Source organism: Oncorhynchus mykiss, chromosome 10, assembly GCF_013265735.2.
Source record: "Oncorhynchus mykiss isolate Arlee chromosome 10, USDA_OmykA_1.1, whole genome shotgun sequence".
NCBI classification, from domain to species: Eukaryota; Metazoa; Chordata; class Actinopteri; order Salmoniformes; family Salmonidae; genus Oncorhynchus; species Oncorhynchus mykiss.
The window spans coordinates 36323398-36348764 of NC_048574.1; the positions used below are offsets into that span (position 1 = coordinate 36323398).

A 25367-nucleotide genomic window follows, 5' to 3' on the forward strand; every position below is an offset into this window, starting at 1 on the left:
GGGAGGCTTGCAAGCCGAAGAACACCACCCCAACCTTGAAGCACGGGGGTGGAAGCATCATATTGTGGGGGAGCTTTGCTGCAGGAGGGACTGGTGCACTTCACAAAATAGATGGCCACATGAGGAAGGAAAATTATGTGGATATATTGAAGCAATATCTCAAGACATCAGTCAGGAAGTTAAAGCTTCCTTCCATTCACAAATGGGTCTTCCAAATGGACAATGACCCCAAGCACACTTCCAAACTTGTGGCAAAATGGCTTAAGGACAACAAAGTCAGGGTATTGAAGTGGCCATCACAAAGCCCTGACCTCAATCCCATAGAATATTTGTGGGCAGAACTGAAAAAGCATGTGCGGGCAAGGAGGCATACAAACCTGACTCAGTTACACCAGCTTTGTCAGGAGGAAATGGGCCAAAATTCACCCAACTTATTGTGGGAAGCTTGTGGAAGGCTACCCGAAACGTTTGACCCAAGTTAAACAATTTGAAGGCAATGCCACCAAATACTAATTGAGTGTATGTAAACTTCTGACCCACTGGGAATGTGATGAAAGAAATAAAAGCGTAAATAAATAATTCTCTACTATTATTCTGACATAAAGTGGTGATTCTAACTGACCTACGAAATGAAATTTTTACTAGGATTAAATGTCAGGAATTGTGAAAAACTGAGTTTAAATGTATTTTGCTAAGGTGTAAGTAAACTTCTGACTTCAACTTTAGGTGTTGTAGTCGTTGGTGTTGTAGTTTTGTGTGTTGCAATCCTATGGAGCAGTGAGGGCTGTGAAAGGAGTCGTCTTGAAAAGCAGTGAGGATTGTGGAAGTTGTAGTCCAATAGAGTGGTGAGGGCTGTTGTTGCTGCAATACTGTACTATGGAGGGTGCGTTTGTATAACTGATGAATTTACGAACGCTCAACACCCATTGAATATGGCCGGTATCATTAAACGTTGGCAAAAAAGCGTAATTAAAGTGTTTCCAGCAGCACAGTTAGTCACAAACCCTCTGGCAAATAAAATGGACAAAGTGGGTTGTTCTGTCATTTATGTCTGGAAGTAGCTAGCCAGTTAGCTAACTTTAGCCAGTTAACTTGGGTGCTTGACTGCCGCTGTGAGGTCAGAACGCTCGGATCAACCCTACTCCTTGGCCAGAGCTTCCAGTGTGCGCTCTGAACGCTCAGAATGCGAAACAGTCTGAATTTATGAACGCACAATCTGACAACGCTCTGAATTTACGAATGCCCAGAGCACACTCTTAGGGCGCTCTGGCACTCCAGCGAGAATTTACGAACGCACCCTTAGTAGTGAGGGATGTGAGTGTTTTAGTCTTATGGAGTAGAGAGTCTTGTGGGTGTTGTAGTCCTATTTTAATTTGATTTATTAGTATCCACATTAGCCGACGCCAACAGTGACAGCTAGTCTTACTGGGGTCCAACACATACATTACAGAGAAAATACTTTACAATTGACATACATTTAAAAACATTAACATGTAGTGTGTGTGTGTGCATCTATCAGTTACACATACTGTACATGTCAGTACATACACACAACAACTAGGTGAGGGTTGAGGGTAATGTAGTCCTATGGAGCCAAGAGGGTTGTGAGTGGTGCATCTATGAGAGGCAGCAGGGAGGCTTCAGCAGGACTTGGCTCTGGGCCCCTTAAGGCAGGGGTGCTGGGCTGATTCCCCTCAGTCTCTTCCTTATAAGGCGCCCCTCTGCTCCGTCCCCAGACATACCTACTATGGGTGGACACACACCAGCTCCACAGCTGTCGCTCCAGCATGGATGTGCTAGCACTGGACAGAGTGGAAAAATACCAGCCACCAGCTACAGTATATCCCAGGAGAGCCTAGTGCCAGTCCCAGGCAATGTAATGACTCATAGTAATGGTGGGAGAACTATAGTCCAAATGTTTGTTTTACAATCCTTGTGGGGACCCAAAAAATGATTCCCATTCAAAATCCTATTTTCCCTAACCCTAAACCTAACTCTTCTTGAACTGCACTGTTGGTTAAGGGCTTGTAAGTAAGCACTTCACGGTAAAGTCTACACTTGTTGTATTCGGCGCATGTGACAAATAAAGTTTGTTTTGATCTCTAGCATTAACCCTTAAGCCTATTTAATGGTTTTATTTTATTTAACTAGGCAAGTCAGTTAAGAACAAATTCTTATTTACAATGACGGCCTACACCGACCAAACCCGGATGACACTGGGCCTATAGTGGGCCGCCCTATGGGACTCCCAATCGCGTCCGATTGTGATACAGCCTGGACTCAAACCAGGGTGTATGTAGTGATGCCTGCACTGAGATGCAGTGCCTTAGACCGCTGCGCCACTCGGGAGCCCCAACCTAACCCTTATTCTAAACTTAACCCTAAAATAGCCTTTTTCCTTGTGGGGACTGATGAAATGTCCCCACTTTTTTGCTTGTGGGGACTGACGAAATGTCCGCCACACACACACACACACACACACACACACACACACACACACACACACACACACACACAAACACACACAAACACACACAAACACACACACACCTATGACATGTTATGAGCAGCATGTAGAGAAGGGATAAGGATCTTACCCTGCCTCGGTACCTCATCCTGGCCTAGCTTAGTGTTGTTGATCTCCCTCTCTGGTCTTCTCTGGCGTCAGTGGTCCTCCCTCCACATCAGGAAGACTCCCTAGGTGCTCTAGTTGCTCATCTACCTCCCTCTGTCCATGTGCAATAGATCCAGGTTACGGTTACTCTCTCCTTCACACACACTACATGCTGTCTCTGTTTCTGTCAGTCTGTTTCTCTCTTCCAAACACACATACACACCCTCACACTACGCTCTCCCGCTGTTCTCTCTGTCCGTTGTGCCACCCTATGAGGACAAAGCACACAGCGTCAAACCTAAATAAATACCAGCAGTTCAACTTGTTTACAACTTCAGCCCTGTAGTCCCATTGACAGGTCAAGTAAACATCCTCTCCTCCATTCGTCCGCAAGTCCTTAAATCACCACTGCGAAACACAGGCTGTAACTCCACTAACACGTCACACACTTGGACTGGAGCACCTTCCAAAAAAAGAGAGAGAGAGAAAAAGACGAGGGAAAGTATGCTGGCTGAGCCGGGCCAAAGAAAAGAGAGTTCAAAAGGTTTGGAAAAATCTGCTAACAGCCCATGGGACGTTAAGAAACATGTAACCGTTCTGAAACTCTATAAAAAATGATACAAACAAAAATCACATGACGTGGCCCGAGTGCATTCTATCCCTCCCTCCTTCTTCTCTTCTCTTACAAGCTGAAACAGATTCATAGGCGATAATAGCGATAGAACTGTCACACCAACAAGATGAATTTCATACCTAACCCTCTCATTGGCTCTCTTCCCGTCCATGGAAAAAAAACTGTGCAAACACAAGATGTATCACTCTCTTACAACAACACCAGCGCAGAAATGTCTCATTACTTAGGCTTACGCAACTACTCTGCCACTCTATCTATATATATATGAAATATGTTTGTAGGGTACTGGTATATGTTCACACGTTTTGTGAGTGTGTTAGTGATATATCCACAAACCCCTATGTACAGTATACACATAGTGGAGCAGCAGTGCACTTATTTGACAGTCTCTTTCACGCTACAGTGACCTCACCCCCTAACTTCAGTTTGAGGATGGTTAGTACTATTCTGGATCCTTGGGACGTCCTTAACCTAAACCCTAACCCCTACCCTTATCCTAACCTTAATCATAACCCTTACTTAACCATAACCTTAACTATTTTAAATGTCAACTTCAATGGGGTGATGTCAGATCCCGGATAGCAGGGACCATTTGAGGACAGCGCCCCCCTACTGCTGCCTCCATATCTGTTATGATTTTCAGTTACTAATACTATCATTTAAAAACCCAACACTAGAGCCCAACCGATATGTTTTTTTGGGTCCAATACTGATTCCGATTTTTTGGCGAGCAAAACTTACCAATATATCTTCTGATAACAAAGTGTCCTTTTCCCACACTGTTCTCATAAATTGTAGTGATGGGGGAAAAACTTGTCAGTATTTTTCATTCATAGCTTGTTCTCCATCTTTTACATTTACATTTTAGTCATTAGTCATTAAGCAGAAACTCTTATCCAGAGCGACTTACAGTTAGTGCATTCATTTTAAGATCACAGTCATAGTAAGTACATTTAAAAAAAAAAAAAGTAGCTATCAGAGCTAGCTAATAAGAGGGAAAATAATCAAGTGTGAGTGTTAATATACAAAAGGCTTTATTTGTATTGCTGCTGCAGATGGACAAGAGAGAGCCATGAGAAAACTAGTTTCGATTAGCCATGGGAATAAAACCGCTGAAAACAAATTGGCTCCCTGTTTAAAAAGAAGATGGAGAACAAGCTATGAAGGAGAAATACTGGAGTTTTGGGGCAGGTACAGCAAACTAGCACAAAAATAATATTGCAATATTTTCAAAACGATATGATACAATACGATATATCGTCAAACATAATATCCCGATATGTAACTGTATCGATTTTTCCCCCATCACAATACATATACTGTAGAATCATGAGAATTGCAATACATACCGCATTAGCACCTAAGTATCACGATAATATCGTATCGCGAGGACCCTGGCAATTCCCAGCCCTAATAAATTGCCATCCAAAAGAGCTATTGTCCAAGAAATATGCTTCAAATGATGATTCCTTACATTGTGATAATGACATCATTAGAAAAGTGTTTGGATAAGCATGTGATTACCTTATTCATCCTATTTATTGAATATTGGTTATCGGTGGAATTATTGTCCGATACGATATATCGGTAAAAGACCTATATCAGCAGTGAACGGATATAGCCTAATCGGTCGGGCTCTACCCAACACCCCCCAACTTCCCTCTCTCTCTACCCAACACCCCCCAACTTCCCTCTCTCTCTACCCAACACCCTCCAACTTCCCTCTCTCTCTACCCAACACACCCCAACTTCCCTCTCTCTCTCTTGCCAACATCATCAGATATCCAGCCTTGTGGAATTTGAATAATGTATTCCAGATGGAGCCTCTCTCTCTCTCTGTTCCCCTCTGAACAGAGTCACTTAAGGGTGGTGTGCAGAATTGTGAGAGATATCTCTCCACCCCATCCTAAGGGACCCACAGTGCATGATATCTCTCCACCCCTTTTTCACGCGATAACAATAAACAACAATGCTTTTAAACACTATTTAACATAACAGACTAGTGCCTAAATAACTTCATGATCTTTATGTTCAGTCCTTCTCCTAGTAGCATAGTCCGCCAACCGCCTGACTGTAACTCGTGAAATGACAGATAATTAATTACATGACCAACTCAAAAACAGCCACATTGTGCATGATACTGTAGCCTCTATATCCAACAAATACACATGTTGATAAAAGCCACATGAAACAGCATTGATAGGCTTTAGGCCTATAGTATGTTACACTACAACAGCAGGACATGCTCTTTCCCCTCATTGTGTTTTTATTGCCGTCTACCACCACTGGCATGCTGAACCATGGAGGAATGATAATGATAATTTGGGGCGGGGAAGACTGAGCAAGGCCAGAGGGGATTATCCCACTGGATGCCATTCTCTCTCAGACACACACACACACACACACACACACACACACACACACACACACACTTTATACATCAAATATTAATAGGAAGACCAGACGGACGTCAGTGCTACATCAGTGACACAAACACAAGTACACACACACACAATGCATGTGTGGTGAGTGGTGACAGCGTAAAAGAGGTAGACTAATGAGTATCAGGTATAATCCCTGGCATAGAGCAGTAAGATCATCTTTATCTCTACATGCCAACTCTTGCTAGACATCTTTCCCTTTCTCTCAGCCTTTATTCTGCCACTCCTACTCCCCTTCACCCAGTTTGTTAATGTATTATACAGCATTTACGCGTAAACAGTGTTCTGTGAGAGAAGTGCTTTGTCCAGAAAAAAGGTTATAGGTGCATTAGAAAGGAGGTCATTGTGAGGTTGTGTAAACAGCAAAAAATATAATTTTGCTACTATGTCTGTGGCTCTGTCTAGTATATGAGTATACAGTATCACACACCTTCTACTGCTCGCTGTCCATCTGTGTTGGATTCCTACAGCCCCCATCTGCTCCCTCTCCCTTTAATCCCCCTCTTTACCTCCACTCAGCCTAAGGCACCATCTCCCTGACAAAACAATAGAGCTGTTCCTCTGACGCCTCACCCACTCCCTACAAAAGCCTATTTCCTGGAGTGTCATTCACTCCCCCTGTCCATGGGATTGTCCTCCAGAGACACTCAGTGCAACACTTGCTATGTGTGCCTCCATCTGACTTATGTAGAGATTTAGCTTAAACCACGCAAACTCATATGGAGGTGAGTGACTACAGGCATTGTCAGGTTGAGGTTTCAGGAAACTACCATGGTTTGCCTTAAAACAGGAAGTGGCAGAGAGGGGAGGAGGAAGTGAGCACTGGTGCATAGACAGAAACTCCAGAGTGGCGCAGTGGTCTAAGGAAATGCATCTCAGTGCAAAAGGCGTCACTACAGACCCTGATTCGATCCCGGGCTGTGTCACAGCCGTCTGTGATCGGCTGTCCCCATAGGGTGGGGCACAATTGGCCCAGCATCGTCCGAGTTAGGGGAGGGTTTGGCTGGGGTATGCCGTCTTAACTGACTTGCCTAGTTAAGTAAAGGTTAAATAAATAAAATAAAAAAGACACTGTGCGGTATGTCTAAAAATAGGACATGGCTCATGCAAACACAAGCAACAAACAAAACAACAACAGATGCACAGTAGGCCTACAGTAAACAAGCAACTGAGTGACTGTATGCACATGTGTATATTTGAACGGCAGTTTAATAACTTTAGTTTAAGCAACAAAGTGCATGGTCAAATTTAATAAGCTATTAAGAAACTGGATCATTTTGCAGGGAGTTTGATCTTGGCAATACAGATGCATGTTTGGACATTCCGCAGCTGACAGAAATACATCAGATAATGTTCCCTCATGCACCACACAAAGAAAAAACATCATATCACCTTCCAGTGAGGAGGGAGGCTCATTCCGAGGTCAAGCTGATCTAACAGAGGAGGCAAACACAGTCCACACCCAGCTGGTTACACACAGAGATCACAGACCACCACATACCTCCTCCATGTCCATAAGGCTTGAAGGGACATTGGAATGAAATGTTTAAATGTTAGCTCATAACAAGTTATAAGTGGTTAATAGGAGAAAGGGGTTATGGTAAGTTATAAGTAGTTAATAGGAAGGGGGTGGGAGAGTTACAAAGTCATCACATACTTTCAATGTTGTGTGTAAACAGTTGACCATCTGCTGAAGACAGAGGGCAGAACTAAAGTTTACAGCAGAGACAATAGTTTAGAATCAAGTCTACTATCTAACAATGATGGTAGCAATATACTGCTCCATTGCATAACTCTTGTTCCTCACCTGTCAAAACTATAACCTAGGCATGATTACAAAACGTAACACACTGTGAAATTGTCAATAAATTCAATATTTGCTTGAAATAACTCTAACATTTTTGGGCCAGCGGGAGAATATAGCAGTTTGGTTAGATACATTTTTATTCTTGCAAATAAATACAATCTTGTATTCGATACATAAGACAAAAGTGCTTAATTAACATATTGGCAAAATTATACAAGTTGCAAAGTAAAAACAAGAGCAAAAGTGTGTTAGTTTTACAATGTTTAATTATTGGGTTATTTCAATACATTTTGAGTGTGATATTAATGATAAGAATTTAGCCTACGAATAATGAATAATACAGTGCCTTCAGAAAGTATTCACACCCCTGGACATTTTCCACATTTTGTTGTGTTGCAGCCTGAAAATAAAATGTAGATTTTTGGTCACTGGTCTACACACAATACCCAATAATGTCAAAGTTGAACTATGTTTTTCACATTTTATACAAATGTATAAAAAATGAAAAGCAGTAATGTCTTGAGTCAATAAGTATTCAACCCCTTTGTTATTGCAAGCCTAAATAAGTTCAGGAGTAATTGTGTTCTTAAGTTGCATAATAAGTTGCATGGATTCGCTGTGTGCAATAATAGTGTTTAACATGATTTTTGAATGACTACCTGATCTCTGTACCCCACACATACAATTATCTGTCCCTCAGTCGAGCAGTGAATTTCAAACACAGATTCAACCACAAAGACCTGGAAGGTTTTCCAATGCCTCGCAAAGAAGGATACCGATTGGTAGATGGGTAAAAAATAATCCCTTTTAGCATGGCAAAGTTATTAATTACACTTTGGATGGTGTATCAATACACCCAGTCACTATAAAGATACAGGTGTCCTTCCTAACTCAGTTGTCGAAGAAGAAGGAAAACGCTCAGGGATTTCACCATGAGGCCAATGTTGACTTTAAAACAGTTACAGAGTTTAATGGCTGTGATAGGAGAAAACTGACAATGGATCAACAATATTGTAGTTACTCCACAACATTAACCTAATTGACTGAGTGAAAAGAAGGAAGCCTGTACAGAATAAAAATATTCCAAAACATGCATACTGTTTGCAACAAGGCACTAAAGTATTAATGTAAAACATGTGGGAAAGCAATACACTTTTTTTCCTAAATAAAATGTCTGGGGCAAATCCAATACAACACATTACTGAGTACCACTCTCCATATTTTCAAGCATAGTGGTGGCTGCATCACGTTCTGGGTATGCTTGTAATTGTTAAGGACTGGGGAGTTTTTCAGGATAAAAAATAAACTGAATGGAGCTAAGCACAGGCAAAATCCGAGAGGAAAACCTGGTTCCGTCTGCTTTCTACCAGACACTGGAAGATGAATTCCCCTTTCAGCAGGACAACAACCTAAAACACAAGGCAGAATCTACACTGGAGTTGCTTACCAAGAAGATAGTAAATGTTCCAGACTTATATCTACTTGAAAATCTATGGTAAGACCTGAAAATGGTTGTCAAGAAATGATTAAAAAAAACGATTTGACAGAGTTTGAATAATTTTGAAATGTTGCACAATCCAGGTGGAAAGAGACTTACCCAGAAAGACTCACAGCTGTTATCTCTGCCAAAGGTTTTTCTAGAAATTATTGACATGAGTGTACATTTATTTTTCAATAAATTTGCAAACATTTCTAAAAACATGTTTTTACTTTGTGATTATGGGGTATTGTGTGTTGATGGGTGAGAAAATAATATTTATTCCTTTTTGAATTCAGGCTGTAACACAAAATGTACAATAAGGGGTATGAATACTTTCTGAAGACACCGTAAATGTTCCACAATATAACAATTCTGAAGCCTATGCAATACAAGCTTGGACCGATAAAGGGTAATTGTGTTGACCATTATTATAAAGCTATTCAACGTTGCACTCAGCTAGCTACAAAACACCATAGCCAGCTAGGCCTGATAGTCCAGAGGGCAGGTGAAATAATTGTTCCATTTTATGATACAAGTATCAAACCTGGTACACTAATACTAAATACCTTAAGGAACATTTTAAAGATTGGAGGCAGCCTGTGAAGACTGTCAGTTAACCAGGGAGGCCATTTTTATAAAATGGCTGCCATTCAAATTTCCTGTTAGTTATCTACCCACTAAATAAACTCAACATATAATATAGACAATAATTCAGAGGTCATCACGGCTACGACCTGGCTTCGGTATCCTGGAAGGATATTGACCTCATCCCGTCAGTAGAGGATGCCTGGTTATTCTTTAAAAGTGCTTTCCTCACCATCTTAAATAATCATGCCCCATTTAAAAAATGTAGAACTAAGAACAGATATAGCCCTTGGTTCACTCCAGACTTGACTGCCATTGACCAGCACAAAAACATCCTGTGGTGTCCTGCTTTAGCATCGAATAGCCCCCACGATATGCAACTTTACAGGGAAGTTAGGAACCAATATAGACAGTCAGTTAGGAAAGCTAAGGCTGGCTTTTTCGAACAGAAATTTGCATCCTGCAGTACAAATTCCCAAAAGTTTTGGGACACTGTAAAGTCCATGGAGAAAAGAGGACCGCTTCCCATCTTCCCACTGCACTGAGGCTAGGAAACACTGTCACCACTGATAAATCCACGATATTCGAGGATTTCCAAAAGCATTTTTCTACAGCTGGCCATCCTTTCCACCGGGCTACCCCTACCCCGGCCAACAGCTCTGCACCCCACGCAGCAAGTTGCCCAAGCTCCCCTTTCTCCTTCACCCAAATACAGACAGCTGATGTCCTGAAAGAGCGGCAAAATCTGGACCCCTACAAATCAGCTGGGCTAGACAATCTGAACCTTCTCTTACTAGCCTATTCAACCTATCTTTGTATCGTCTGAGATCCCTAAAGATTGGAAAGCTCCCGCAGCCATCCCCTTCTTCAAAGGGGGAGACACTCTAGACACCAACTTTTACAGACCTATATCCATCCTGCCCTGCCTTTCTAAAGCCTTTGAAAGCCAAGTTAACAAACAGATCACCGACCATTCCGAATCCTACCGTACCTTCTCCACTATGAAATATGGTTTCCGAGCTGGTCATGGGTACACCTCAACCACGCTCAAGGTCCTAAACGATATCATAACCGCCATTGATAAAAGATAGTACTGTGCAGCCGTCTTCATCGACCTGGCCAAGGCTTTCGACTCTGTCAATCACCGCATTCTTATTGGCAGACTCAACAGTCTTTGTTTCTAAAATGATTGCCTCGCCTGGTTCACCAACTACTTCTCAGATAGAGTTCAGTGTGTCAAATCGGAGGTCCTGCTGTCCGGACCTCTGGCAGTCTTTATGGGGGTGCCACAGGGTTCAATTCTTGGGCCAACTTTTTTCTCTGTATATATCAATGATTTCACTCTTGCTGCTGGTGATTCTCTGATCCACCTCTATGCAGACGACACCATTCTGTATAATTCTGGCCCTTCTTTGGACACTGTGTTGACAAACCTCCAGACGAGCTTCAATGCCATACAACATTCCTTCCGTGGAGTGTCTTCCAACTGCTCTTAACCTCTCTGGGATATGTGGGATGCTAGCGTCCCACCTGGCCAAAAGCCAGTGAAAATGCAGAGCGCCAAATTCAAATAAATTACTATAAAAATCAAACTTTCATGAAATCACACATGCAAGATACCAAATTAAAGCTACACTTGTTGCGAATCCAGCCAACATGTCAGATTTTAAAAAGGCTTTTCCGCGAAACAAACAATGCTATTATCTGAGGATAGCACCATAGTAAACAAAGAGAGAAAAGCATATTTCAACCCTGCAGGCGCGACACAAAACACAGAAACAAAAATATAATTCATGCCTTACCTTTAACGAGCTTCTTTTGTTGGCACTCCAATATGTCCCATAAACATCACAAATGGCCCTTTTGTTAGATGAATTCCGTTGATATACAGTGCCTTGCGAAAGTATTCGGCCCCCTTGAACTTTGCGACCTTTTGCCACATTTCAGGCTTCAAACATAAAGATATAAAACTGTATTTTTTTGTGAAGAATCAACAACAAGTGGGACACAATCATGAAGTGGAACGACATTTATTGGATATTTCAAACTTTTTTAACAAATCAAAAACTGAAAAATTGGGCGTGCAAAATTATTCAGCCCCCTTAAGTTAATACTTTGTAGCGCCACCTTTTGCTGCGATTACAGCTGTAAGTCGCTTGGGGTATGTCTCTATCAGTTTTGCACATCGAGAGACTGAAGTTTTTTTCCCATTCCTCCTTGCAAAACAGCTCGAGCTCAGTGAGGTTGGATGGAGAGCATTTGTGAACAGCAGTTTTCAGTTCTTTCCACATATTCTCGATTGGATTCAGGTCTGGACTTTGACTTGGCCATTTCCGAATGCTGCCCCCTATCCGAGAGAAGTTAATGTGACTATGTAAGGAGAGTTTACAGTCTAACCAGACACCTAGGTATTTGTAGTTGTCCACATATTCTAAGTCAGAACCATCCAGAGTAGTGATGCTAGTCGGCCGGGCGACCATTCCATTGTAGATTTTGCTTTATGTTTTGGATCATTGTCTTGTTGGAAGACAAATCTCCGTCCCAGTCTCAGGTCTTTTGCAGACTCCATCAGGTTTTCTTCCAGAATGGTCCTGTATTTGGCTCCATCCATCTTCCCATCAATTTTAACCATCTTCCCTGTCCCTGCTGAAGAAAAGCAGGCCCAAACCATGATGCTGCCACCACCATGTTTGACAGTGGGGATGGTGTGTTCAGCTGTGTTGCTTTTACGCCAAACGTAACGTTTTGCATTGTTGCCAAAAAGTTCAATTTTGGTTTCATCTGACCAGAGCACCTTCTTCCACATGTTTGGTGTGTCTCCCAGGTGGCTTGTGGCAAACTTTAAACAACACTTTTTATGGATATCTTTAAGAAATGGCTTTCTTCTTGCCACTCTTCCATAAAGGCCAGATTTGTGCAATATACGACTGATTGTTGTCCTATGGACAGAGTCTCCCACCTCAGCTGTAGATCTCTGCAGTTCATCCAGAGTGATCATGGGCCTCTTGGCTGCATCTCTGATCAGTCTTCTCCTTGTATGAGCTGAAAGTTTAGAGGGACGGCCAGGTCTTGGTAGATTTGCAGTGGTCTGATACTCCTTCCATTTCAATATTATCGCTTGCACAGTGCTCCTTGGGATGTTTAAAGCTTGGGAAATCTTTTTGTATCCAAATCCGGCTTTAAACTTCTTCACAACAGTATCTCGGACCTGCCTGGTGTGTTCCTTGTTCTTCATGATGCTCTCTGCGCTTTTAACGGACCTCTGAGACTATCACAGTGCAGGTGCATTTATACGGAGACTTGATTACACACAGGTGGATTGTATTTATCATCATTAGTCATTTAGGTCAACATTGGATCATTCAGAGATCCTCACTGAACTTCTGGAGAGAGTTTGCTGCACTGAAAGTAAAGGGGCTGAATAATTTTGCACGCCCAATTTTTCAGTTTTTGATTTGTTAAAAAAGTTTGAAATATCCAATAAATGTCGTTCCACTTCATGATTGTGTCCCACTTGTTGTTGATTCTTCACAAAAAAATACAGTTTTATATCTTTATGTTTGAAGCCTGAAATGTGGCAAAAGGTCGCAAAGTTCAAGGGGGCCGAATACTTTCGCAAGGCACTGTAGCTAGCTAATTAACTACATTAACTACTAAGGTTAACTAGTTAACATTTCACACAGATTTCCAGGGTCCAGTGAGCAACTAACGTTATAGCTTGAGGAACGGCAACGAGTCGTATACCATTTAATACGATAGCTAATTGGTTCCTCGAGTTAACGTTACCTCATCTGATGTTGAAACGTTAATTTATCTAATTTTCACATCATAAACTCAATTATTTGATCAGCTAAGTTAGCTAAAGTTGATCAACATTTGCTAGCTAATTGAGAATTTGATCCCGGTACTGTAGCAAGATACTTAACAATGCTAACAATTATTGTTCCACCACACTTGCTCCCTAACCTCAAACTTTCCAAATGCCAGTTGTTTTTCAGTTACAGCTCATGAAGTACGCTTCATCACCTTCTCACCTCCGTCTCCAGGCTTCTCACCTACCTCTTCGTTGTTGATCAGGGGAAGCGCTAGTGTGTTGTAACTGGCAAACTGCCTTTCCACTCTCCGCTGTCTTTCCAGAACGCGTACTGATGCTGTAATTAAGCAAGCTGTCTGTCTCTTCTCTCAGTCATGTGCTGCATTCTGTTATGTGAATGACTGGCTGAACCCAAGCTCGAGCCTTGGATACAGACAGTATTGCTCAAAACGCGTATCACTGGTTCGCTTACAGCCATTATTGACCCAAACGCGCATATTAGAATCACGTAGCTGACCTATTCTGGTTTAAAAACAGTGAATTTGCCGAAAGGTGACTAGTTTGCATCCCTGTATAGTCCATTCTTATTCTTACATGCTCTATGTTTGATCTGCTTTTGAAAGCAAAAGTCGAATTGAAAACATTAATGCATTGTTGAATTCGATTTTCATAATAGCAAGCTACGACTAATGGTTTGGATAGCTGAACTAGCAATTCTGTTTGTTTGGTTACCAAGGCTACTACTGTACCTATCTAGTTAACTTGCTACCTACTTCAGTGGATATTTAACACATTTTTACCTGCAAATGAACACATTTTTTTTGCGTCAAATGTGTTAAATTATAGCGATAATATAAAAGGGATAATCAACTCGGAGCTATATGCGTTCCCTGGGAAATAATGCAATTCCGTGTCATTCATTATTTTCCATTGTCCCTCGTTGATTATCCCTTACATATTCTGTTTAGTGTCAATTTTAAGAAACGTGACAGGAAACCTGCCCTGTACACGTCACTTCAGGAGAAATACAATACCAGCAGAGAAACAGGTAACCAATTATTGGAACTCTAGGGGCAGTATTGTCATTTTTGGAAAAACAACATTCCCGTTTTAAACGGGATATTTTGTCAGGAAAAGATGCTAGAATATGCATACAATTGACAGCTTTCGATAGAAAACACTCTAACGTTTCCAAAACTGTAAAGATATTGTCTGTGAGTATGACAGAACTGATGTTGCAAGCGAAAGCCTGAGAAAAATCCAATCCGGAAGTGCCCCAGGTTTTGAAAGCGCTGCGTTCCAATGACTCCCTATTTGGCTGTGAATGTACCATCAACGAGCTTACGCTTTCTACGTATTCCCCAAGGTGTCTAAAGCATTGTGACGTAGTTTTACGCATTTCTGTTGAAGAATAGCCGTAGGCAAGCACATTGCGTAAGTGGTCACATGGTGGTTCCGAGAGAGATTCTCGCGTAAAGTACAGAGGTAGCCATTACTCCAATCGGTCCTAGAGAAAAACGAATTGTCCCTCCGGATATATTATCGAATAGATATTAGAAAAACACCTTGAGGATGGATTCTAAACAACGTTTGCCATGTTTCTGTCGATATTATGGAGCTAATTTGGAATATTTTTTCGGTGTTGTGGTGACTGCAATTTCCGGGCGATTTCTCAGCCAAATGTGAAGAACAAAGGAGCTGTTTCACCTACAAAAATAATATTTTGGGAAAAAATTAACTTTGGCAATCAAATCAAATCAAATCAAATTTTATTTGTCACATACACATGGTTAGCAGATGTTAATGCAAGTGTAGCGAAATGCTTGTGCTTCTAGTTCCGACAATGCAGTAATAACAAGTAATCTAACTAACAATTCCAAAACTACTGTCTTGTACACAGTGTAACGGGATAAAGAATATGTACATAAGGATATATGAATGAGTGATGGTACAGAGCAGCATAGGCAAGATACAGTAGATGGTATCGAGTACAGTATGTACAAATGAGATGAGTATGTAAACAAAGTGGCATAGTTTAAAGTGGCTAGTGATACATGTATTACATAAGGATACAGTCGATGATATAGAGTACAGTATATACGTATGCATATGAGATGAATAATGTAGGGTAAGTAACATTATATAAGGTAGCATTGTTTAAAGTGGCTAGTGATATATTTACATCATTTCCCATCAATTCCCATTATTAAAGTGGCTGGAGTTGAGTCAGTGTCAGTGTGTTGGCAGCAGCCACTCAGTGTTAGTGGTGGCTGTTTAACAGTCTGATGGCCTTGAGATAGAAGCTGTTTTTCAGTCTCTCGGTCCCAGCTTTGATGCACCTGTACTGACCTCGCCTTCTGGATGATAGCGGGGTGAACAGGCAGTGGCTCGGGTGGTTGATGTCCTTGATGATCTTTATGGCCTTCCTGTGACATCGGGTGGTGTAGGTGTCCTGGAGGGCAGGTAGTTTGCCCCCGGTGATGCGTTGTGCAGACCTCACTACCCTCTGGAGAGCCTTACGGTTGAGGGCGGTGCAGTTGCCATACCAGGCGGTGATACAGCCCGCCAGGATGCTCTCGATTGTGCATCTGTAGAAGTTTGTGAGTGCTTTTGGTGACAAGCCGAATTTCTTCAGCCTCCTGAGGTTGAAGAGGCGCTGCTGCGCCTTCTTCACGATGCTGTCTGTGTGAGTGGACCAATTCAGTTTGTCTGTGATGTGTATGCCGAGGAACTTAAAACTTGCTACCCTCTCCACTACTGTTCCATCGATGTGGATAGGGGGGTGTTCCCTCTGCTGTTTCCTGAAGTCCACAATCATCTCCTTAGTTTTGTTGACGTTGAGTGTGAGGTTATTTTCCTGACACCACACACCGAGGGCCCTCACCTCCTCCCTGTAGGCCGTCTCGTCGTTGTTGGTAATCAAGCCTACCACTGTTGTGTCGTCCGCAAACTTGATGATTGAGTTGGAGGCGTGCGTGGCCACGCAGTCGTGGGTGAACAGGGAGTACAGGAGAGGGCTCAGAACGCACCCTTGTGGGGCCCCAGTGTTGAGGATCAGCGGGGAGGAGATGTTGTTGCCTACCCTCACCACCTGGGGGCGGCCCTGGGGGAAGTCCAGTACCCAGTTGCACAGGGCGGGGTCGAGACCCAGGGTCTCGAGCTTGATGACGAGCTTGGAGGGTACTATGGTGTTGAATGCCGAGCTGTAGTCAATGAACAGCATTCTCACATAGGTATTCCTCTTGTCCAGATGGGTTAGGGCAGTGTGCAGTGTGGTTGAGATTGCATCGTCTGTGGACCTATTTGGGCGGTAAGCAAATTGGAGTGGGTCTAGGGTGTCAGGTAGGGTGGAGGTGATTTGGTCCTTGACTAGTCTCTCAAAGCACTTCAAAGCACTTCAATCTACCAGGGAGTCTCGTGAGTGAAAACATCCGAAGTTCATCAAAGGTAAACGATTTAATTTGATTGCTTTTCTGATTTCCGTGACAAGGTTGCCTGCTGCTAGCAAGGCATAATGCTATGCTAGGCTATTATAAACTTACACAAATGCTTGTCTAGCGTTGGCTGTAAAGCATATTTTGAAAATCTGAGATGACAGGGTGATTAACAAAAGGCTAAGCTGTGTCTCAATATATTTAATTTGTGATTTTCATGAATAGGAACATTTTCTAGGGATATTTATGCCCACTGCGTTATGCTAATTAGTTTCAGGCGATGATTACGCTCCCGCATGCGGGTTTGGGAGTCGCTAGAGGTTAAACAGGTAACCCCATCAATACATTTTTTGTCCAAACTAAAACAGTTCGTCAAACAAAAACAGTTGCTTGGTAACCAGATACCATCATCAAAGATTATTTTTATTTTTATAACTAAAACAAGATAGACCACAACCTGTCATTTCAAATGGGAACAAATGAGCCATAGTGGGCAGAACAAGCAAGGAGGTGGGAAGAGCCAAGCACGAGCTAGCGAGATCCTATTGGCGCATTCTAGCATGAATTTGCATATTTCCGTTAGGGAACGCCTACTCCGTAAAGTGAGGTGTGCAATAGCTCAATTCGCCTTTGTACGCCTTCTAAACAAAGCAATTTTTAAAAACCTTGGCAAACGGTAGTTTACAAAAAAAGTATACAAAAAAAATTTGTCCACTGTTCATAATATATTATAGTTTTGGGAACAGAAAACTGAATTAAGATCAAATGTTTAATCGATGAGTAAATTCGCAGCATGTGGGCCAAAATCTATTTTGTTCCATCATCTCTCACTGCCGGCCACTGGGCTTCCTATGGTAGTGAGTGGAAACGTCAACCGGATGCTTCACTTTTATACATCCGGTAAAATATCTGTCTCATTGTTCTATCTGTGCCATGTTCTGTGGAGAAAAAAAGTGATAGTTCAAATATTTGCACAATCGTTGTGATTGGAGGCTATCTATGAAGGTGATCAAATTAGGATAAAATCTTCTGTTCTTCTAGAGCTCATTAATGATAGAATGTTCATATTTGAAGATGGCAGAAAGGCCCATCTCTTTGGCACATGGAGTACAGGGAGTGGACTAACTAAAGAGACTTGTACCCAGGCTAGTATTATTGTACCAAGTTTGATACTTGTATCATAAAGTGGAATTTATCGGGTTTTTATCCGGTATCTATCGGGTTTTTATCCGCTGGATTATGACGAGGTCTGCCTGTTGCCTTCACTATAAATGTAATATGTCATCTAATTGAAGCAATGCTTTAGCCAAAGAAGAAAATGCTGGAATTAAATCTTACCTTGAAGTTGTATCTTTAGTTAATGTTCCCGTTATTTATGCAATCACACGAGCTCCGTAATCCTCTCAAACTAGCTACCGCATTAGAAAAGTGGCAGACGAACTGTAACCATGGTGTCCTGTCCTCTCGTTCCAATGCTTCTATTGTCTCCCCGTGCGCAAATAGTTTTGGAAGTACGTCATCAATTATCAAATATATCATTTTGGTGTGGTGTGTGCAACTACGGAATTTAAAATGTATACATTGCAAATATTCGACCTGTCTTCGAACTAAATTTTTACTTGCATTGTAGTAGTACTGGCCCCATGCATATAGACTTGTAAAAACTTCATTTACCAATAGGCCTACAAGTACACAACAGTAGGCTACACCAGGGGGCAGCAATAGCATATAAAATGTCATAAAAATAATAGAAACCCCCAAGATGCGTACATTGAAAATAATAACTTAATGACAAAGCATTTTTATTTGGATAGGAAATATTATCTTCAGACAATGTTAAAATGTAGTCCTATTGTTTCACTTTTAGATATAACTCTGGTATGGAGTGGTTTGCTGTGTGTTGGATTCAATGTATTGCGCTATGGAGAAAGGTTGTTAAGGTAATTGTATCATTTTGACGAAATCATCAGTTGAAGTGTTCATGTCAAATGTGTGTGTGTGCACGATGGACGGCTTTTATAGTTTCCTATGAGGCATGAATGTTCCGGGGGATAATGTAAGAAAGATGGAGAAGGAGAAGGTGCAAAAGTGTAGGTTATATCAAGATAGTGTTGTTTACCTTTAATCAAGCTATTGTGAGCTGCAGTGCTGATCCTTATCACATGAAGAGTTCAGGAAGAGTTATTTTCTTTCCTGCATTAGATTGATGATAGTGTGCTTCCACACATGAGTGATGAGCAGCTGCGCACCTACCTACCATCCTATGAGGATGGCCTTGCCATTCTCACATACTGCAGGCAGAAGACAAAATGCCCTTTGAAATGAAAAGCAAAACTGTTTGACAGAGCCATCAGTCAGACAGAGCTATCAGTCAACAGATCAGTCAAAAGATCAATCGCCACAGGAAGAGGGCTCATGTGGGGAGACAAAATCAAAAAGGCTCTGCAGAACAACAGAAAAAGGTAAGTGGGGTGGATTATGTATCAGAGGAAGAAGAAAACTATTGTGCAAGTCATTGCCAGGTGAGGTGGGGGGACCCGCAAATGTGATGTCCCCATGAACTGTAGAACAAAAATAATTAAAAGAAATGGCAGAGAATTTATATTTTCCAAATGGAGAACATTATCACGGAACAATCTAAGACTTTGATGTGGATCTGACTGATACAAAGAGCATTCAAATGTACAAAAAAATATTACATCACAAAGGGTAATATAATGAGGTTCTACCTGACAACAAAAGTATGCGAAGAGGCAAATTAAACTAATGAAAGAGAAGAAGCAAATGTTGCTGCTGATGACAATGAAACACCCTACCACCAATGCAGCAAAGAGTAGAACCCTAGTTGTCCATTGAGAACAAAGTACTTAAGGAACTGATCCACCATTTATGTGATGACACCACTTGAAGCTGATGTTCAGATCAAACTCAGTCTTCCTGATGGAAAGTACGAACAGGTCACTGATGAGGGCGGAGTTCTGAGGGACTGTTTATCTGAGTTCTGGGAGTTTTACAACCAGTGTACCATGGGTAGTACATTCAAGGTGCCATTTCATCGATACGACTTTGGGGGAAAGGATTGGCAAAGTGTAGGCCGCATTATTGCAGAAGGATGGAAAAAGGAGCGATGCCTACTTTTGAAAATGGCACCAGCAATATTGGAACAAACAGCTTTTGGAAAACTTCTTGAAGTACATAACCGAAAAGGAGCACTTGACCTTAGAGGCCTGTCGGTTGGATTTCAGCAGTGTAGATCCAGAGCCGTTGACAGAAATCCTGGATATTCACAGCTGTCAAAAGAAGGCAAAAGCAGACAACCTGGAAGAGGAGTTGTTGCACAAAACTCTGATTCAAGTGCCAGCATACATCATAGAGCAGTTGGCTACTACACTCTATCCACTGAAACAGGAGATGACAGAGATATTTGGTGCTTAGGAAGACCTACAGCCAACGGGAAGAAAAGTGCAGAATTCCATGGTTTTTCCAACTACCATGACACACAGGAAAGGGCATCCAGCGATAAACAGTTCATTCAGATTATGGATGAAATAAAACATTTTCCTTCCCAATGTACACACAATACCCCATAATGACAAAGCGGAAACAATTTTTGAAATGTTTATTAAAATACCTTTTTTACATTGGTATTCAGGCCCTTTGCTATGAGACTCAAAATTGAGCTCAGGTGCATCCTGTTTCCATTGATCATCCTTGAGATGTTTCTACAACTTAATTAGAGTCTACCTGTGGTGAATTCAATTGATTGGACATGATTTGGAAAGGCATAGACCTGTCTATATAAGGCACAGTTGACAGTGCATGTCAGAGCAAAAACCAAGAAATTAGGTTGAAAGAATTGTCCGTAGAGCTCAGAGACATGATTATGTGGAGGCACAGATCTGGGGAAGGGTACCAACATTTTTTTTTTAAATGGAAGAAGTTTGGAACCACCAAGACCCTTCCTAGAGCTGTTCGCCCAGCCAAACTGAGCAATCGGGGGAGAAGGGCCTTGGTCAGGTACAGTGGGGCAAAAAAGTATTTAGTCAGCCACCAATTGTGCAAGTTCTCCCACTTAAAAAGATGAGAGGCCTGTAATTTTCATCATACGTACACCTCAACTATGACAGACAAAATGAGAAAAGAAAATCCAGAAAATCACATTGTAGGATTTTTAATGAATTTATTTGCAAATTATAGTGGAAAATAAGTATTTGGTCACCTACAAACAAGCAAGAGTTCTGGCTCTCACAGACCTGTAACTTCTTCTTTAAGAGGCTCCTCTGTCCTCCACTCGTTACCTGTATTAATGGCACCTGTTTGAACTTGTTATCAGTATAAAAGACACATGTCAACAACCTCAAACAGTCACACTCCAAACTCCACTATGGCCAAGACCAATGAGCTGTCAAAGGACACCAGAAACAAAATTGTAGACCTGCACCAGGCTGGGAAGACTGAATCTGCAATAGGTAAGCAGCTTGGTTTGAAGAAATCAACTGTGGGAGCAATTATTAGGAAATGGAAGACATACAAGACCACTGATAATCTCCCTCGATCTGGGGCTCCACGCAAGATCTCACCCCGTGGGGTCAAAATGATCACAAGAACGGTGAGCAAAAATCCCAGAACCACACGGGGGGACCTAGTGAATGACCTGCAGAGAGCTGGGACCAAAATAACAAAGCCTACCATCAGTAATACACTACGCCGCCAGGGACTCAAATCCTGCAGTGCCCTGCTTAAGCCAGTACATGTCCAGGCCCGTCTGATATTTGCTAGAGAGCATTTGGATGATCCAGAAGAAGATTGGGAGAATGTCATATGGTCAGATGAAACCAAAATATAACTTTTTGGTAAAAACTCCACTCGTCGTGTTTGGAGGACAAAGAATGCTGAGTTGCATCCAAAGAACACCATACCTACTGTGAAGCATGGGGGTGGAAACATCATGCTTTGGGGCTGTTTTTCTGCAAAGGGACCAGGACGACTGATCCATGTAAAGGAAAGAATGAATGGGGCCATGTATCGTGAGATTTTGAGTGAAAACCTCCTTCCATCAGCAAGGGCATTGAAGATGAAACGTGGCTGGGTCTTTCAGCATGACAATGATCCTAAACACACTGCCTGGGCAACGAAGGAGTGGCTTCGTAAGAAGCATTTCAAGGTTCTGGAGTGGCCTAGCCAGTCTCCAGATCTCAACCCCATAGAAAATCTTTGGAGGGAGTTGAAAGTCCGTGTGGCCCAGCAACAGCCCCAAAATATCACAGCTCTAGAGGAGATCTGCATGGAGGAATGGGCCAAAATACCAGCAACAGTGTGTGAAAACCTTGTGAAGACTTACAGAAAACATTTGACCTCTGTCATTGCCAACAAAGGGTATATAACAAAGCATTGAGATAAACTTTTGTTATTGACCAAATACTTATTTTCCACCATAATTTGCAAATAAATTCATTAAAAATCCTACAATGTGATTTTCTGGATTTTTTTTCTCATTTTGTCTGTCGTAGTTGAAGTGTATCTATGATGAAAATTACAGGCCTCTCTCATCTTTCTAAGTAGGAGAACTTGCACAATTGGTGGCCGACTAAATACTTGTTTGCCCCACTGTAGGTGACCAAGAACCTGATGGTCACTCTGACAGAGCTCCAGTTTGCCAAAAGGCACCTGCTTGGAGTTTGCCAAAAGGCACATAAAAGACCCTCAGATCATGAGAAACAAGATTCTCTGGTCTGATGAAACCAAAACTGAACTCTTTGGCCTGTATCCCAAGTGTCACATCTGGAGGAAACCTGGCAACATCCCTACGATGAAGCATGGTGGTGACAGCATCATACTGCGGGCATGTTTTTTAGGATCGAGGGAAAGATGAACAGAGCAAAGTACAGAGAGATCCTTGATGAAAACCTGCTCCGCTCAGCACCTCAGACTGGGGCGAAGGTTCACCTTCCAACGGGACAATGACCCTAAGCACACAGCCAAGACAACGTAGGAGTGGCTTCGAGACAAGTCTTGAACCTGATCGAACATGTCTAGAGAGACCTGGAAATAGCTGTGCAGTGATGCTCCCCATCCAACCTGACAGAGCTTGAGAGGATCTGCAGAAAAGAATGTGAGAAACTCCCAAAATACAGGTGTGCCAAGCTTGTAGTGTCATACCCAAGAAGACTCGAGGCTGTAATCGCTGCCAAAGGTCCTTAAACAAAGTACTGAGCAAAGGGTCTGAATACTTATGTAAATGTGATTTCAGTTTTACATTTTTTATAAATTTACGAAAACATCAAAATATCTGTTTTTGCTCTGTCATTATGGTGTATTGTGTGTAGATTGATGAGGGGAAAAAACACTTTCATCCATTTTACAATAAGGCTGTAACATAACATGGGGAAAATGTCAAGGGGTCTGAATACATTCCGAATGCACTGTATGATGACATATCTAAGAGAAGCAGATTCACATCGGCTGTGTCAGTTCCTCCCGTTCTGCACAGGATCTGATCTGTTTTTGGGGAAGAGAATCGCAGTCAGCTTTACAGAGATCCAAGGCCTCCAGCAAAGACCACTAGTGCATATCTGCAGTTCTGTTCCAAAGTTGTCATAATAAACTGGGTGGTTTCAGCCCTGAATGCTGATTGGCTGACAAAAAAATGGTTTACTCTAATTACTTTGGTAACCAGTTTATAATAGCAATTAGGCAGCTCCGGGGTTTGTGGTATATGGTGTTGCGTCATGCCTATGAACAGCCCTTAGTCGTGGTATATTGGCCATATACCACACCCCCTTGGGTCTTATTTCTTAAATATACTATGACAACTACCCAGACTTTTTTTTGGGGGGGGGGGGGGTGTTAGAGTGTCACAACTAGTTATTGTCTTTGGATGTATAATTTGTTAACCTGTATTCAATGTTTGAACCAATTTGGATAATACCTCTGTTAGAACAGAGCATTAACCCACTGTTCCCTGGACAGTGAAGACGTGGATGTTGATTATGAGGGGCTGGATTAAATGTGGAAGACACATTTCAGTTGTACAACTGACTAGGTATCCCCCCATTCCTATCATTAATTTATAAGTAAAAAAATGTATGGAGCATCTGCAGATTGGCCCTTTAAGTGAGAGAAGAAGCTAAAATCCTCAACACCCAGTCCATCAAGGATCATTTGATGAAGTCTATAATTTCATATATACAGATCATCAGACATTATAAGGTTGTGTTCTGCCATGAGTTCAACACAAAGGTGAAACACATCCTCATTACAAGTGTAGTCTTTAAAAGCACAGTCCTCCCGTCAAGTATCAGCTTCCCTACGGTCCACAGGTTGTAAGTAGTTCTGGGCTCCGTACAGGTTGGGGAACGCATTCATCATTATTGGCCGACCATTGGGAGCCAGAGCGTTGTGGGATGGCCTTATTAAGTGGTTGCTCCATGCATAAACCACCTGATCCAGCACCTCCTAGACAGAGGAAATAATGTGGGATTCCACTGAGCTTGCACATTAGTTGACACTGATTTGACACATAGCTGAAGAGAGGCTTAAAAAGTTGCTTACCAGGAGAAAATGTTATTGATAATGTACATAAAGTTGGAAATTCATAGGGTTAAAAGGATACTCAAATTAAGTTAATTTGCACATGTACTGGAATACACACAGTACAATGACATGCATACTAAATCAGACAACTCAACTAACTATATGAGAGATGGTATTACCTGTATTGTGTTTTGGAAACAAAACTGGATCAGAAATGTGTCTAAGAAAATGTGTGCAAAGTGCCCATCTCCTCTAAGCTGGTCAAAATGGTCCATCCAAAACGAGCAACATTTGCTTCTCAGAGTGAGCCATAAACGCTCAATTCTTTGATTTCCAGTACTGGGCCCAAAGTGACACAGTCTGTTCCAGCCTCATCCACAGAGTGACACAGGCATTTTTGCATCTCTGCAATATGGGTATTTTCAGTTCCATGATCAAGCCTCAGTCTATGGGGGCATCCGTTACTGTCACTCACAGCATCCATGAAATACCCAGCGATGATCCTAGGGTCATTGTTTGTCTTGTAGCCTTCTAGCCATGTCATTTTGTGTGAAAACAGTAAAATGGGCCACAACCGTTATATTCTCAACTTCTCAGGTGGTTCCTTGTTCCCAGGTTGGCACCCTCACCTGGATGGAGGCACAGAAGTTGACTGACATTTTCCCTGTCGGTAACTATTCAGGCCATCTAACATTTCTGGTGCATTCACCAGTAGCCATGCTGTCGACCTAATGTTTGAAGCTGCTGTTGTATGAAAGAGAGCACCTCTGCTCCATCGGTTTTGTTTTTAACCCGCAAGAGCTGATTCCTGCTTAGAACTCTCTATATGATCTGAAAACGTATTGTTATGTTGTGTGAATCCACGACGGAAGTAGTCCTCAATGATATTGTCCATTGCCTATGTAAGAAATTAAGAAAATTAGGTGCTTATCAGGGCCACAAATACACCCCAACCAATCAATGTATAACAATAGACATGGGGAGTCTTAAGACATGGACAAAGTAGGTAACACCACGCCCCTCTA

The 25367-nt window shown here is 41.9% G+C and overlaps 1 protein-coding gene across 3 annotated transcripts in view; it reads right to left on the reverse strand.

Annotated features, from left to right (window-relative positions):
- The window catches only part of LOC110533773 (unconventional myosin-Ic), a 38087-nt gene extending 19665 nt beyond the window's left edge, over window positions 1–18422 (reverse strand). Inside the window, exons 1-2 of one of the 3 annotated variants that reach the window (XM_036990179.1) lie at window positions 18148–18422; window positions 7082–7122 (exon numbers count right to left, since the gene is read on the reverse strand). In XM_036990179.1, the coding sequence (XP_036846074.1) occupies window positions 7082–7105 (24 nt within the window). In that variant the 5' untranslated portion in view covers window positions 7106–7122; window positions 18148–18422. Of the gene's footprint in view, window positions 1–2597; window positions 3315–7081; window positions 7123–18147 lie in introns of those variants that run through there. The other 2 variants (XM_036990181.1, XM_036990180.1) reach the window with 2 other exon arrangements.
- Between the last annotated feature and the right edge of the window lie 6945 nt (window positions 18423–25367).